The 16,212-nt window shown below is 37.8% G+C and overlaps 1 protein-coding gene across 1 annotated transcript; it reads left to right on the top strand.

The window, feature by feature from the left end:
• Positions 1–7,246: 7,246 nt before the first annotated feature.
• Positions 7,247–10,250, top strand: LOC133295219 (pentatricopeptide repeat-containing protein At2g30100, chloroplastic). The gene is made up of 2 exons (XM_061494018.1): positions 7,247–8,319; positions 9,131–10,250. The coding sequence occupies exons 1-2, from the start codon at positions 7,555–7,557 to the stop codon at positions 9,902–9,904; spliced, it is 1,539 nt and encodes a 512-aa protein (XP_061350002.1). The 5' UTR covers positions 7,247–7,554; the 3' UTR covers positions 9,905–10,250.
• The last annotated feature ends 5,962 nt before the right edge of the window (positions 10,251–16,212 follow it).

Below are 16,212 nucleotides of genomic sequence, written 5' to 3'. Positions count from 1 at the left end.
ACCAACAATACATCAACAACATGCACCACAAGCATACAATATTAAGACAACGCCTTTTCATTACGTTTTCAAGTCTTAAAGCTTCTAACAAAGCCACAAGCCCTTAATCCCATGATTCTGGCTTAATCCATTAAATACAGAAGTTCAACTTCATCAAACTAGGGTCCACAAACCCCCAATAGCCTACTGTTCACACAACACAACTGCTGTTAAGCGAAATCCCAGAATATCCGGATATCTCACTGTCCATATCCGGATATGCAATATCCGGATATACCGATTCACATATCCGGATATCCAATATCCGGATATCCCAAAACCACGTATCCGGATATCCAATATCCGGATATCAGTTCGAAAAATATCCGGATATCTCACGACAGAATGCAGTTTCTGCATTTTCGTGAAGATATCCCAAAAAGGTTCCCTTTTTACCGATTTTAAACACCTAATCATGAATTTCTAGATGTGTTAAGCCTCACCCAACAACAAGTTATCATCTTTTAACCTTAACATGCATCAAGCTACCATTTTTAAGCATTAAACTCATGATTAAAGGTTGAAGATCATACCACCAGCTTAAACTCAGCAAGAATGACCCAAAGAGCTCACCAACAACCCTTCCAATTACTGTTTCTACAGGTACACGAAAATGGACCAACAAGATGAGTCCTTTCCCCATCAAGGAAGCTACTTGGAGCTCAAAACCACTAAGAACAAGATGAATCTCCTCCAAACTCTCCAACTCAGAACCAGAACCTCACAATAAACTCATAAAGATGACTCTTTTCTGCTCACAAGACTCACACTCAGGTATTTCCCATTCACCCAAGGTGTTTTGGTGAGGAAACTAGATGAAAATGTGGCAACTTGGTTAAGTTTCCAAGGAAACAAGGCAAGGCATGAAGGAGGCTGGTCAGCAGCTCCAAGGCACCAACTTTCACGTTCAAATGGCTGAGTATCAGCCTAGGTTAGTGTGCAAAAGTTGTATTTATAGTCCATGCCACTTAAACACACAATATTAACTTTAATTGCTACGCTTAGCATTTTAATCCCAAACTTTGGATTATGAAACTACATAATTTTCTAAGATTTATCATATTTTTCTTATAATTTTCTGAGCACTTTTCCGGTACGCGCTTTTCCAAGCCAGTACCGGTTTCCAGCACCAGTTCTCATTATCTGGACTTGAAACTCGTTTTACAAGTCCTACATATTATTCTAGTAATTATCATGCACTTACATTAATTTTCCGGGATACTTTTTCAGCACACATTTATACCGACTAGCAGAACCGGTATCTGCACTTTTCTTCCGAAAAGCGACTTTCAGCATTCTTAATCACTTATTACGATTATTAAGCCTCATAAATAATTATTATGGTCAATTATGGAATCATTTCCTATTTTCTCGTAATTTATTAATTAAATTCCTTAATTAACGGTGCGGGTTCTTACAGTTATAACCGAGACTGAGGATTGGAGAAGGCCAATAGTTGCCTACCTGGAAAAAGGAATCCTGCCAGACGAAACACAAGAAGCCAGAAAACTCGTAAGGAACTCGGCCTGTTTCACCATAGTAGAGGGGTAACTCTACAAGAAGGGTTTCTACACACCCATGCTGAAGTGCCTAGGTAAGAACGAGGTCGAGTACGTGCTGGCCGAGATTCATGAGGGCATAAATGGGCATCACATGGGAGGAAAAGCCTTGGCCAGAAAGGCACTAAGGGCAGGATACTACTGGCCAACTATGGAGGCGGATGCGCAGGAGCATGTCAAAAGATGTGAACAATGTCAGAAGCATGCGCTGATCCTTCGCGCATCCCCAGAAGAGCTGCAAACTATCATGACACCATGACCGTTCTTCAAATGGGGAATGGACCTACTAGGACCTTTTACTGCGGCTGAAGGATAACTCAAGTGGTTGATAGTGGCTGTCGACTATTTCACCAAGTGGATCGAGGCTAAACCCCTCACCACCATTACCTCGGCAAGGATAAGGAGATTCTTTGAAAGAAACCTCATCAGCCGATTTGGGCTTCCTGCTGAGATCATCACAGATAACGGAACACAGTTTGCTGACAAAAGTTCCAAGAGTTAATGACCGACCTCAAAATCACACATCGGTTTGCATCAGTTGAGCACCCTCAGACTAACGGACAAGCCGAGTCTGCCAACAAGGTGATCATCAACGGGCTAAAGAAAAGGCTCTTTGAAGCCAAAGGCAATTGGGTCCAGCAACTACACCTCGTCCTATGGGGTTACAGGACTAGTGCCCAATCTGCCACGGAAGAAACCTCCTTAAAGTTGACATATGGGTGCAAGGCCATGATCCCGGTTGAGATCGGTGAGCCGTCCTGGAGGAGGGTGCAGAGGTTACAAGGAACCGAAGACCAAAACAACGAAGCACTCCTAGTAGAACTTGACCTACTTGATGAATGCAGGGAAAATGCCAGATACAAGAATATGATGGCAAAGCGGCTAGTAACTGCTAGATTCAATAAGAAGGTCAGACCTCGGTCATTCCAGGCCGGCGATTTAGTCTTAAGGAGAGCAGACATCGGCAACAAAAACGCCAGAGATGGGAAGCTCGCCGCAAACTGGGAAGGCCCCTATAAGATCAAGGATAATCTGGGAAGAGGAGCCTACACCTTGGAAACTACCTCCAAGAAACCAGTAAAAAGAACTTGGAACGCGGACAAGCTGAAGGCCTACTATAGTTAAGTTACAGGTCCGACGTTCGAGATTAGGAGTCGAGCTCTTAAGCTCGGTCAATAGTTAGAATTATTTCTACGTAAATAAGACGAGCTATTAAGCTCAGTCAGTAGGTAGATTTATTTCGAAGTAAATAAAACGAGCTTCTAAGCTCAGCTCTTGTAAAGAGATTTCGTTGGAAATGCAAATAAAATGAGCAAATATTTAATTCCTGTCGTTTATGCATATTGATTTCCACGCAAGTAATTGAAGCCTCAGGAGCTTCGCGACCGAAAAGGAATAAAATTTTTGTTGATGAACGAAAAGTAATCCTAGATCGGCTAACAAAAAACCTCGGCGATTCATAAGTCAAATATGACGAGATCGTAATGGAACTTCAAACATATAAGTAAAGAGAAGTAAACAACGATCTCGGCAAAAGAAAATTAAAACATAAGTTGTAAAGCCGACCCAAAGCGGCAATTATGTTCAGGCAAGAAAATAAAGGGGCTCAAGGGCCCCATAACAAGGTTACAAAATGAAAGTCGGCATTCCGACCCCTTCATCAACTCATGTGAGGAGAAACGGCTTCATTAACCTCGGCTTCGGTCTCTTCATCATCAGAATCTGAACCCGGAGTCCCAGGAATGATAGCGTCGTCCTTCACACCATAAGAAACGTCCATTCCGTCAATAATAAGGCCAGGGTTTAGAACCTGGGCTTGAGCAATGGCATTGGAAAGGCCCCAGTAGCTGCGTTCACGATTATGGCCTTAGCCTCATCAAAGTCGGTCTGCAGCTTGCGGATCTGAGCATCCTTGTCGATCACAGACTTGAAAAGAGCATCTTTATCTACCTTGAGCTCTTCCGCCTTAGCATTGGCCGACTCTACAGTTTTCTTTGCCGCCTCCAGCTCCAAATTCAATGCATGAACCCTCTTCTCCAACTCGGATTTCTCTCCAAACAGCCCTTCTACCCTAAGAGCAAGGGACAAGTTGGAAGCTGAGGACAAATCGAGTCTTTGATGAAGGTCTTGGAACGACTGGAGCAAGGAAGACACCTTCAGAGAATCCTCTTACAGACGGATTAACGTGCTCCTCATCTCGGAAGTCAAGGATGAAGAGCCCATAAATTGTTGAGGAGGCTTCAGCACAGCCCTAAGTCGGTCTGAGACCCCAACCTTCCACAACTCTCCAGGTTCCAAGACAATCAGGTCTCCCTGAGGAATGGAAGGAGGAGGAGGAAGTGAAGATGGCGAAGATGTAAAGAGGGAAGCCGAAACATCGGTTAAAATAACCTCGTCAGTGGCCGAACTATCGCCCTGTCCGACATCAATCCGTCGTCTCTTGGTATACTCGACCTCGGAGGAAAGATCTACTTTAGCTTTCCCTTTGGAAGTCTTCTTTGGCTTGGGCAAAAACTTCTTGTATTCCTCGCTCATCATGCTAACTGCAAAGGATTTTTCAAAGGTTAGAACTCAAATCACAACACATGTCTGACAAAAGTTGTAAAAGAAAGCGACATACCAAGCTCACAAAGGAGGTCATCTCCAAATTTATCGACAATCCGACTCAGATCGATAATGCCGAATTTCCTGGCATAACTAACCAGGATAGACGCCGCCAGTCTCTCTGAGTCGGAAAGGGCCACTCCAAGAGTAGCGTAGTCCCTAGGACGCCGTTGATAGTGACTCCGCGTCCAGTAAAGCTTGAACCGACTCGCCAAGTCCCCATCGTCTCCCCAAGACGAGGCAAACCACGGTAAGAAGTTCGAACGAGCTACTACCCTGAAGTAGGCGTCCTTAAAACCCTTAAAAGATTAGGAGTAGGGGATAAAAATACCCTGATTTGGAGCGCCTCGGAAAGTCACCCAACCCTTTCTCTCCTTAGCCTCGACCCCAGTCCGGGCTGTATACACATAAAAAAAATGTAGAAAGAGGCAAAATGTACAAGGAAGACAGAGGTAGGCGCAAACTTGTTCAAAACCCCATATGAAGGCCCAGGAGTTGGGATGGAGTTGGGAAGGCGCAACCCGAAGTCTACGAATTACAGCCATCTGGAACTCGGTGAAGGGAAACTGAATCCCTAACCTAGTGATCAGATCTCTATAAAGTAAAAAAAAGTAGGGTTCGTCTAAAATAGGCCCCGTGCACACCTGATACTCACCCGCTGGGAGCATATCCACCCCACTGGGGTCTCCAACCGGAAGCTGGGCCACGTCAGCAGGAGACATCGTGGACCGCAGGCTTAGGACCTCGTGAGTGACCCAATTCTGGACATCGGACTCCTCCATTGCCGTGGTCCTGGAACACGAAGGGTGAGGATCAGTACAAAAATCATCCAAATCCGATCTAGGACTATCGAGATCGGACGACAATGAGCATGGACTCCACGAAAATGGGATGGAGCTTTCAGAACTGCTGACGAGGTCAAAAAATGGTACCCGACTTGCAACAGAGTCATCGAAGCAAGAAGGGACGACTGATTCAGGAAAACCTAGCTTGGTCGAAGAAGGACTGGAGGAGCTATCGCTCAAACCAAGGGGAGGAATCCGATCTAGAATGGATCTCGAACCCGGAGCCACCTGGGAGGACGGCAGTATGTAGGACAAAGGGACGGGCTCGGGTGAGGAACTCATCCTAGGCAGTGAAGGATCCGCTAAAGGAGGCTGGTTAGTGGAAAAACTAAGTTGGCTTTGACGACCTCCTCCTATCCAACCTCTCCCTCTCCTACCAAGACCACCTCGGGATCTCCGATGACTTCTCCTATGACCACGGAGAAGCTATTGAAGCTTCTCCTCCTCAGTATACTATTTACCAAAAAGCCAGTACTGGACCGACCTAGGCAATCGCCTCACTACCTCCTCCCTCACTTCATCACCTCGACCAGAAGCCTGGCCAGAAGAGGAGCTAGGGGCACTCATCACGAACCCCAAACAACACTCCGAAGAGGGAAACAGGAAACTGGGGATTTGAAAGGACGGAACATAAACACCACCCTCGCTTCCAATGAGGACAGCTATTAAATTCAACTTAAACCAAGCGAAAAACAAACTTATAAAAGTGAAGGAACGTGAGGGTACCTGAATATGGAAGTGAAGATGATGAGGACTAAACTCAAACACGCGAAAACCTTCACTGAAATTGACAAGAGCTCCAAGAAAGTTTCGAAGGCACAAAACCAGAAATGGAAGAAGAGAGCCCATGAGAAACAAAAATCGTATACCGGTTGAAAAGCTGGTATTTAAAGAAGAAGTAAATTCATAGGCGCGAAGAGGGAAAGGCTGCAAACCGTTCGAGTAGCCAGGGGCAAAATAGCGAAATCACTTTTGCACGCATTCAATGTGCTCAATCATGACCTACACAAGGCTCAGCATAGCACACTCTGCACGATGCACAAACCACCAACGAGCGTAAAACACGTGGATCGTCGTAACCGTCACAGCAGGTGTGACACGAAAGGTCAGGCAGATGTGATGAGGCCAAGCCCCGACTTCCGAGCTCCAATGGCGCCATGAAGTCTCAAATCAAATAAAAGGTCAACCAAAAGATCATAGCCAAAGGTCGCAACATGACCGAGAATGTCAACTCGGTCCAGCACAATGAAATTAAAACTCGGAACAACGATATCCAAAATCTCAAAATGAGCTCAAGTCGCATCTGACATGCCCCCACTCGACTATACATACAAACATCAAGGAAGATCAAGGGGAATTACGCGTACGATCTTGACGAAAGCAACTCCGAGTTAGAGCGCAGACTTCAAAAACTCAAAATTCCAAACCCGAGATCAATGAACCCGGACAAAACTGAATCCGAGGTAACACAATAGCACCTCGACAGCCCGAACCTCGGAATACCGAGCTGGGGGAAACTGTTATGGATATGAATATCATATCCCAACTACCTATCAGAATATCTGGTGAGATACAGAGTCATCAACATCTCAACAACTCCAAACAGCCAAATAGCACAAGATAAGGATCACATCCCAACAGAAGGGGAGTTGAATCCTACTACAATTGGGGAATCTCAAAAGGCCCAAGCCTAGGAAGGTAATCCTATAAATAAGAGCCTAAGGACCCCAGGTAAACACTCAGAACTCATTTACTACTTCTACCCACACTGTGCACACACCCACCTCTTGGCTATAAGCCTATTGCTTGTGCGCAGTGATTGAGACCTCGGCTATAAGCCTAGTATACAATTGATATACACTATCTCTGAGCGCATATCCTACGGTATAGTAATACGGTCTATCCAGGACCTAACATTCTTGTTAAAATTATTATACTATTAGCTCGATGAGAAAACAAACAAGAGTCAAATTTATACCTCTCAGCTCGCTTCTCTTTTTTGTGCCATGGTTATTTTTTGTTTCATTTCTTGGACTAAACGGTGCTTGTAGTGGTCATTGTTACACGTATCCTCACCTTAAATGACAACGCTAACCTTTGCAAATTTCAAGTTTAGCTGTCTCTGTCTTTGTTTTAGTGGCAAAACAGAAACATGCTAACTAATTTATTTTTTGCCCCCTCAATCTCTTTCCTTGAATTTTTATGGCAATGATTATTATCTTTTAATTCTCTCTATTTCGAAGAAGTCACTTTCTTTCTTAGTTGGATGGATTAAATTTAAGCAGCATCTTGTTTGGATGCTGAGAAAATCGTGGGAAAATCTTTTTTTTTTTTTTTTCTTTCTTTTTGTTCGTGGAGTTTCAAATTTGACTTGTTGAATTCGGTGAACCCAGAAGCAAAGTTTCAATCTTTTCCGTCTTCCCATAATTTTTCTATGTGCTTGCAGTGGATGGACACTTCCCTGTGCTACTGAATTGAATTTATTGAAGTACCCGGGTGAAGAAAAAATGGCTTATGCGGGGTTTGCTCCTATATTGAAATTGGGTTTTGTGTTTTCTTCTGTGTCTTTACCTCAAGAGAGGCACCCTTTTCTGTTTCCAGCATCTCGCTGTGAATTTTCCCTCAAATTCTGTGATGGGGTTGTGGCCAGAGGGTGCAAGTTGTTCCAAAACCCTACCTTTGTTGCTGCAAAACCCAGCTTCTCAATCAGAGGTTTTAGGAGAACCAAATCGGTGGAAATGGACCAATTCGTGACCAGTGATGATGAAGAAGATGAAATGGTTAGTGATGGGTTCTTGGAGGCAATTGAGGAGCTTGAGAGGATGACAAGGGAACCTTCTGATGTTCTGGAAGAGATGAATGACCGTCTCTCTGCAAGGGAATTGCAGCTTGTGCTAGTTTACTTCTCACAGGATGGAAGGGACTCATGGTGTGCTTTGGAGGTGTTTGATTGGCTTAGGAAGGAGAATAGGGTGGACAAGGAGACCATGGAGCTCATGGTTGCAATTATGTGTGGGTGGGTGAAGAAATTGATTCAGGAGCAGCATGGTGTGGGTGATGTGGTTGCCTTGCTTGTGGACATGGATTGTGTGGGTTTGAGGCCTGGTTTTAGCATGATTGAGAAGGTGATTTCCTTGTATTGGGAAATGGGGGAGAAGGAAGGTGCTGTTTTGTTTGTGGAAGAGGTTTTGAGGCGTGGAATCCCTTATGCTGGTGATGATACTGAAGGGCATAAAGGAGGGCCAACTGGGTATCTTGCTTGGAAGATGATGGTAAGCATTTGCTATTTTGATGTTTTGTTTGGAGAATTAGCTCTCGTTGAGAAACTTTGAATCTGGTCTTAAAGAACATCTTACTGGAATGAATCATTATATGGGTTGTTAATCATTTGATTCCCTTGACTTAGAGGTTGTTAATCCGAGTTGTGGAATTCAATTCACATTTTTCTGTTTTGCATTGTTAGGTGTGTATTGGTTGTCTGATATTGCTTTGCTTTGAGTCAAATTGATGACATTCTTGCTGGTGGGTTGTCATTATTATGGTTAGTCTTTCTTGAGTTATGTAATTGAGCTGTTTCTTTCAAGGAGGGGGAATGCGTCCCCATTCTCCCACTCCTTCTCTTTCCCTTCTTAGAAACCTTCCAAACTTAGAATAGCTTGTTTGGAGCTTTCAGGTTATTATCACAAGTGCTTTTTGGAAACTGGAACAGCTCCTTTTGGTTGTTTGTTCATCTTCATTTAGTCAAATATACTAGCTTCATTTTAAAATCCAAATTTCTTAGTCATATTAGTTGCTAGAGCAATGCGTGACTCGTAGCTGACTTTGGTTTTAGCATCTTTGGCCTATGATTTCCAGTATGCACTTAATGCCAGCTTTTTGTTTCGTGGGTTAGGGAAGGTTTGGGAATTTCTTTTCTAATTATCAATTGTATTAGCCCAGTTGTAGAACAATATTAAGATGACCAAATTTATAGCCCCATCGTTTATCACTCTTCCCAGAAACTTGTTGCAGTATCATTTCAAGACAATCTTCCCAAGTGTCTATCTGAAGGATGAGTTACCATATAAATGTTTTCTTTTCCAGGTTGAAGGTGACTATAGAAGCGCTGTTAGATTGGTAATTCGTTTTAGAGAATCTAGCTTGAAGCCAGAGGTCTACAGTTACCTTGTTGCAATGACTGCTGTGGTTAAGGAGCTGAATGAATTCGCCAAAGCTCTACGCAAGTTGAAAAGTTTTGTGAGGGCTGGGTTGATAGCTGCATTATCTCCAGAAGATATTGAACTCACAGAGAAGTATCAATCAGAACTTCTAGCTGATGGAGTGCGTTTGTCCAATTGGGTGATTCAAGATGGAAGCTCATCACTTCATGGAGTGATTCATGAGAGGCTCCTTGCTATGTATATTTGTGCTGGTCATGGAATTGAGGCTGAGAGGCAGTTGTGGGAGATGAAGCTTGTAGGTAAGGAAGCTGATGGAGATCTCTATGACATTGTTCTTGCCATTTGTGCTTCACAGAAGGAGGCTACTGCCACGGCGAGGCTTCTGATGCGGATTGAGGTTGCAAGCTCACCACAGAAGAAGAAAAGTATGTCATGGTTGTTAAGAGGCTATATAAAAGGTGGCCATTTTAATGAAGCAGCTGAGACTCTCATGAAAATGCTTGAATTGGGATTCTATCCAGAATATTTGGACAGGGTAGCTGTATTGCAAGGTTTAAGGAAAAAGATTCAGCAATTTGGAAATTTAGATACTTACCTCAAGCTATGTAAGTCCCTTTCTGATGCAAATCTTATAGGACCTTGTCTTGTATATTTGTATATAAGAAAATATAACCTTTGGGTTGTGAAAATGCTCTAAAGAAAGTGTGACCTGATACCATGCAATTTTCCAACCTTCTAGTTTGTATACCTTGAGCACTAATTTTCTTGGTGCTTGCTTACATGTATAGTTTTGTATAGTTTTAATGTCAAATGGACCAATTCTAGTGGCATAGCAATGTTGTAATGAGTATGTATGATTAGTATCTTCTCCGGAATATGATTCACCTGTGTACTAGATAGACGCTGTGATAATGTTATCATTGCTTCAAGTTTTTAATTTATGAGATAAGCATATAGATGTTATGTACTTGGAAGGTTGACTCTGCTAAAATGAACTTTGAGTCATCGATTCCATGAGTAAGAGCATGATTGTATTGGCAACAAAGGTGGGCAGGTTGCTCCATACTCCGTAAGAGCGTGGGTTCAAATCTCACTGGTCAATATAAGGATTTTTTTGGTGAGTGATATGTAATTCCTTCTGAAAATCTTCAAAGAAGTTGGGGGGTCTTTCTTGACTCTGGTAGGATATTAGTATCTAATCTCATTTAAACTTTTTGTTTTCCCAAGAGCATGATTGTATTTTGAGAAATGATTAAAGTTGATTGTGATTTTAACCCATTAAAATTTAAAAATAAATAAATCTTTGTATATTTTAGTCATTTTAAAGCTATCATTGGTGACTTGTCTTTTGTCCTATTCTATGAATTACACTTTCATTTCTGGTAATATAGCATTTCTCTTTTTATTTTTTATTTTTATTTTCCCTAATGGCCTTTGTAGGCACGGTGGGGGTTCGGTTGCTTTATATCCCATTTTCTCTAATTCTCCACTATATTTTAATAGATTTTAACCCTTATATTTGGTTATTATTTAAAATTCCGACTAATATGAGTTAATTCGGGTAAATTTATTTAGGGGAATTAGGTTTTTTCAATGCTCATTTTTTTCTTTTCATAAAATTCAAAATGTATTCCTTGAAAGGTGTTCTTTGTCACGGAGCAACGACATTCTGGATAGATATTTTTTGGCAAATCATTGTTTCATTTTATATAAGATAACTATTTTATGCTTCTCGCCCATAAAAATTTGTCTCACCACTTTTTTGTTTTTGTTTTTAATAGGCGATAGACCCACCATATCATATGTCAATGATAGAAGATATTTAACTCCAATAGAACTCATATTTTTTTACCATACAAATGTAACACAAAAGTTAATTATTGTAAATATGAAAGGGATATGATCAAATTATATTAAATTTTAACAGTTGATTTCTGTGTATTTAACTATTATAATTTATTAAAAATTAATAAAAATTAATGAATATAATTTAATAATCACAATCATTAGATTCATGAAAATTAACTATTATGAAATCCTCGTTTGTATGAATAACTAATAAGGATTAGGAAAGTTGTTATACGAAGGTTTACTTATTTATAATCTTATTCATATTTTATTATTATTTGTGGTTATTTCATAAAACACTCTTATCCAATATTTGACTATTGAAAATCAATATCAATAATATCAACAACATTTTTTATTCCAATTAATTATGGTTAACGGTTGATGAACTAAAATAAAAGTAAAAAATAAAAATAAAATAAAATGAAAAATAAATAAGAGAAAAAATAATTGTACAAGAAAGAAAAGTAAATTCGAGAAAAATATAAATAAATATGAATTCAATATTTCTCTTTTGATCCCGAAATGCGGAGTGAAGGGCAAAATATTTTTATAATTTTAATTTACTTTGGTGTTCTTTGTCATGACAAATCTTTTCTCCGAATCTAAAATGATATTGTTTTGGGTGAGAGTAAATATTTATCTTCTCTAACCAGAGAAACATTATAGCTAATAAATAAATGAAAATATATTTTTCATGTTGTATGAGACAAATTATCTCATGCAATATACACAAAAGTGGAAGAGATCCACTAATGAGAAGAAGAAAAAATTATCTATTTTTTTGTACGTTATATGAGACAATTAATCTCATACAACATGAGAAATATATTTTCCATAAATAAATTAAGAAATAAGGATTGAAAAGAATCATGTAACACTATGAAAAAAATGAGTTTACCCTTTCATACTCCACACTTCTAATAATTTTCGTTCAGACTGTCTTAACAAACATTTTTCCTTAATTTATTTCTTACTTCGTTAAGTTTATTTTAGTATTTTTTCCAAGTAAATTTCTGTCGATCTCTTTCTCTTTTTGTGTCATGTTTTTGATAATAAATTGTTTTTTTTTCTCATGCTCCGATCATTGCTTGTCTAGTTATGTTTTTTTTTTTTTAATAAAAATCTGTTGCTCCATAGTAAGTTTTCTTCTTTGAAAAAAAATCGGTAACTTGTTGCAACATTGTAAGAAAATTATTCTGATCACTTGGCAATTTTAAGTTGCTTAAAATCCTGTTAACTCAACTTTATCGTACAGTTTGATTTCACCTGAATTGCATTTACTGTGATTTGATTTCCACCCTACTCATCCAGTTTCACTATTTCAGGGATACTTGTTCAATTTATTAGTTGGTCACTTTTTTATTTTTTTTAATCGGTAAGTAACAGTATTAGACTATTAGTTGTTTTCAATGGACAAAAAAAAGAAGCGGGAAACCAAGGAAACAACCCATCAGAACTGAAACTGACATGACCACAACAGAGGTGTGATGAAATTAATGAATAAAAAGTTCATGTTCATACCAGGAAATTGTCCTTCCTCACTGAGTACTTCATCATATCTATACTCGTCTATCATCACGTGATGATGTACTTTGATGTTGATTTTCTGGGCAAAATATAAATTATGGAATTGATTAGGGTTGGATAGTTTTACCACAGAAAAAAAAAAATTGATAGTTGGTTAGTGTTATTTATTATCACTCTTTATATTTGGCAGCCCCTGTCCCCTGTCAGGTGCAATGAAGCATTCGGCAACATTTATTTCATGCAAGCGCTATTAATTTTTGGTATGTTTTTCATTCTATACTTTTCTTTTGGCTAAATACTGTTCTTTATTTCATTATTCATTTGTGGGTAGGGGAGAAACTGGATCGGGCCGACGTACACGGGCCTACGGCTCGGTTTACGTCAAGTCATGTGTGACCTAGTATATTTTGTAAAATAGGTCAGATTTAGGTCTTGAAAAAACTTGTTTAATAAAAATGCCGTAGGCTCACTTTCACAAAGCCTGACCTATAAGCCTATAGACTGGCCTATATTGAATTATTTATTTTAAATAAAATAAAATAGAATAAGTATGACGTGAAGAAAAAATAAAAGATATATATTTAATCAATTACAATTATTTATAACTTAATTATATTTTAATAGAAATCTGACTTTATTTCTTATGTAGGAGGAACCAACATCTCATATGAATATATTAAAAGGTTTTTGGGAGATGTTATACTTATTACAAGCATCATGGTGTGTTTGTTGGATTCACGTAGATATTTTAATTTACATAGTATAGATTTGTTTGTTGGATCTGATGAAATATATGTTATTTAGTTTGAGCATTTTGCTTTTGAAATTGACTTAAATGCTGATTGTATGAGTTTTGTTGTGATTCATGATTCTGTTTGGACGTTGAAATTATGATTTTTGGTTTAGCAACATAATTTGAGTATTTTTGTAAAGTTGATTCATGGTTCTGCTTGAAAGTTAAAAATTAACAGGCTAACGGGCTAGGCCAGGCCATTTGTTTTTTTTATTTACAAACGGGCCAAGCCTAACTAACAGTTAGACTCGTACTAGGCTTGGACCAGACCAAATTGAAATTTTTTTACGTAGACTTGGGCTTTTCGGGACAAAGCTTGGCCCAGCCCAGCCAACTTTCACCCTATTTGTGGGTATATATTCTCATCTCTCTGCTTACAATAAAAAATTATAAAAAAATATCAGTTTTCAATTAAGATGTGATCAGTTAACTAAATAAAAATAATGAAGGGTTTATTTTTTCTAAAGTTACTTTAGATAACTTTATCTAATGTTCATCGAAACGGCGTCGTTTTGGGGCGGAAATCATGATGTTTTTATAATTTTAATTTATTTCAGGGTTATAATAGTCTTTATCCTTCTAATTTTTTAATTTTTTAACCCCAAAACGACGTCGTTTCGATGAACATTAAATAAAATTGTCTAAAGTAACATTAGATACTTTTTTCCCAATAATGAAATGAAAAAAATGAAGATAAAACTTATTTCACATTTCTAAATCACCGAATACAAAAAATTATATATAGCTTTAATATTTCTATAGTGATTGTAGATTAGTTATCTACCTTTACTCTCAAAATAATATCGTTTTGAATTGAAAGATTGAAAAATTATAATAATAAAGACTTTATAACCTTATGATAAATTATAATTATAAAAATACATCGATTTCAGTTCTAAAACGATGTTATTTTGGATTAATGCAGATACTTTTATCTGCATTTACAGCCAAAAAAACAAACCCTATATATGTTGAAAAAATATTTGTTATTTTAAAGAACACAATTTGTATAATTTTAGATGAAATGATGTCGTTTTGATATATAATTGATATTTTTTATATTCTTTCTCCTACACTTTCATTTTCTTTCTAATTTTGGAGGAGAGAGAATATAAAAAATCATTAAATATGTATCAAAATAATGTTATTTTTATTTAAAATAACAAAGTTATATCATTTAAAATGATAAATATTTTTCTTATACATATTTATTTTACTTACAATGAAATTTTTTAATTTAAGGAAAAAATGTTTGTCATTTTAAATGATATAAAGTTATGTCATTTTAAGAGAGAGATAGACACAAGAAATTATTTTTTATTTAAAATTTAAATTAAAAAAAACCACTCACTTTCCATCCCATAATTTTCATTTCTCGTGTTTATCTTTCTCTTAAAATGACATAATGTATATCATTTAAAATGACAACGTGAAACTCTTAATTTAAATTCTATATTCTGCCTTTCTGCCTTTTATTTACATAATCAACCAAAACATACCCCTAGACCTCTGCTTCATAGAAATGATAAGATGCCTTTTCGACTCTTTTATCTAGGTAGTCTGAACATATGATCTTAAAATTTCCAAGTTGTGCCAAAAGCCAAGATACTGTCCACTGGGAGGCTTGGCCCAGAGATACTGCACACAAAAGACTTTTCTGTGCCAAAAAAATAAAATAAAATAAAATAAAATAAATCATACCTTTTATCAAATCATACAGGAATTAGAAACAATCCAGATTTGCATAGATTTGAGGAATTGTTTTCTTAAAGCTATTGTAGTCATTTTCCACAAGTTGCTTTTTAAGTTTTCCTGGTGGGGACATTTGAGAAAGAACATGCTTCGTTAGTATCACATGGTGATTGTAAGGATGTGATCATTTTTCTTGTCATTTTGCTCTCTTGAGATGGATATATATTTCCCCTTTTGCTTTTGTCCCTCGAACATGAACTCCAACTTGTGTTGAATGCGCGAATAATTTTTTTTTGTACATACATCCAATTATTGATAGAATCTCTATGCAGAAGAGCCACCATATATGGTTAATCATGTCATAAGTTACAATTAAATTATACAAAGGTGTTGCTGGATCTATTGTCTTCCTAACCCATCAATAATTAGGTGCATGGCCACTAGTCTTCATTGGCTTATTTATTCAGATTTGGTGTTTTTTATCACTTAATTTAGACGTGGTCAAGCATATCCTCGCAAATTGATGTGCTGTAGAGAAGTAGTGGGACCTTTATCTTATTCCGATTTATTTTTCATATTCGAACTATAACCTTCTGATAACAAGAAACAACATTATCGTTACTCCAATAGTTTACCTACACATTATGTTATATGTTATATATATCTTAATTGGATAATATATTGTACAAAAGAATATATAATATATTGAGACTCAACCTTATACCTTTTCCCCCTCAAGAAAAAACAAATGAAGAGCCACTTATGATTTAGACATTCAACCAATACGAACAAAATAATCTCTGGTGGTGATCACCATTGGAAGATAAGTTGTGAATTGCTTTTGTTGGAGAAAAGAGTAAACAGAACTTAAATTTTCAAAGTCTTATTGTTATTATTTTTGTTTTTGAGCTTTGATAGGGATTGGGGGATATTTTAAAATGTTTATACCTGTTTGGTGTTGATAAGACCGCTTAACTTAAAAAAACAATAATTGGATTGGTTACACAACTCACTCCACCTTGTGTACCTTTGCTTGACATGCAATTCCATCTCAATCCAAATGTTTGGAGTTTAATGAATCCTTAATCAAGGGAAAGATGCCTAGCAATTAAAGAAGAATTCACTCTTAATTAAGGTACGTT

This window comes from Gastrolobium bilobum, unplaced genomic scaffold (genome assembly GCF_033153095.1).
Source record: "Gastrolobium bilobum isolate Gb01-03AN ecotype WA unplaced genomic scaffold, APGP_CSIRO_Gbil_v1 utg3732, whole genome shotgun sequence".
In the NCBI taxonomy this organism is placed as follows: domain Eukaryota; kingdom Viridiplantae; phylum Streptophyta; class Magnoliopsida; order Fabales; family Fabaceae; genus Gastrolobium; species Gastrolobium bilobum.
Note: the sequence above shows the minus strand (reverse complement) of the source record. Positions and strands in the feature narration are given on the sequence as shown.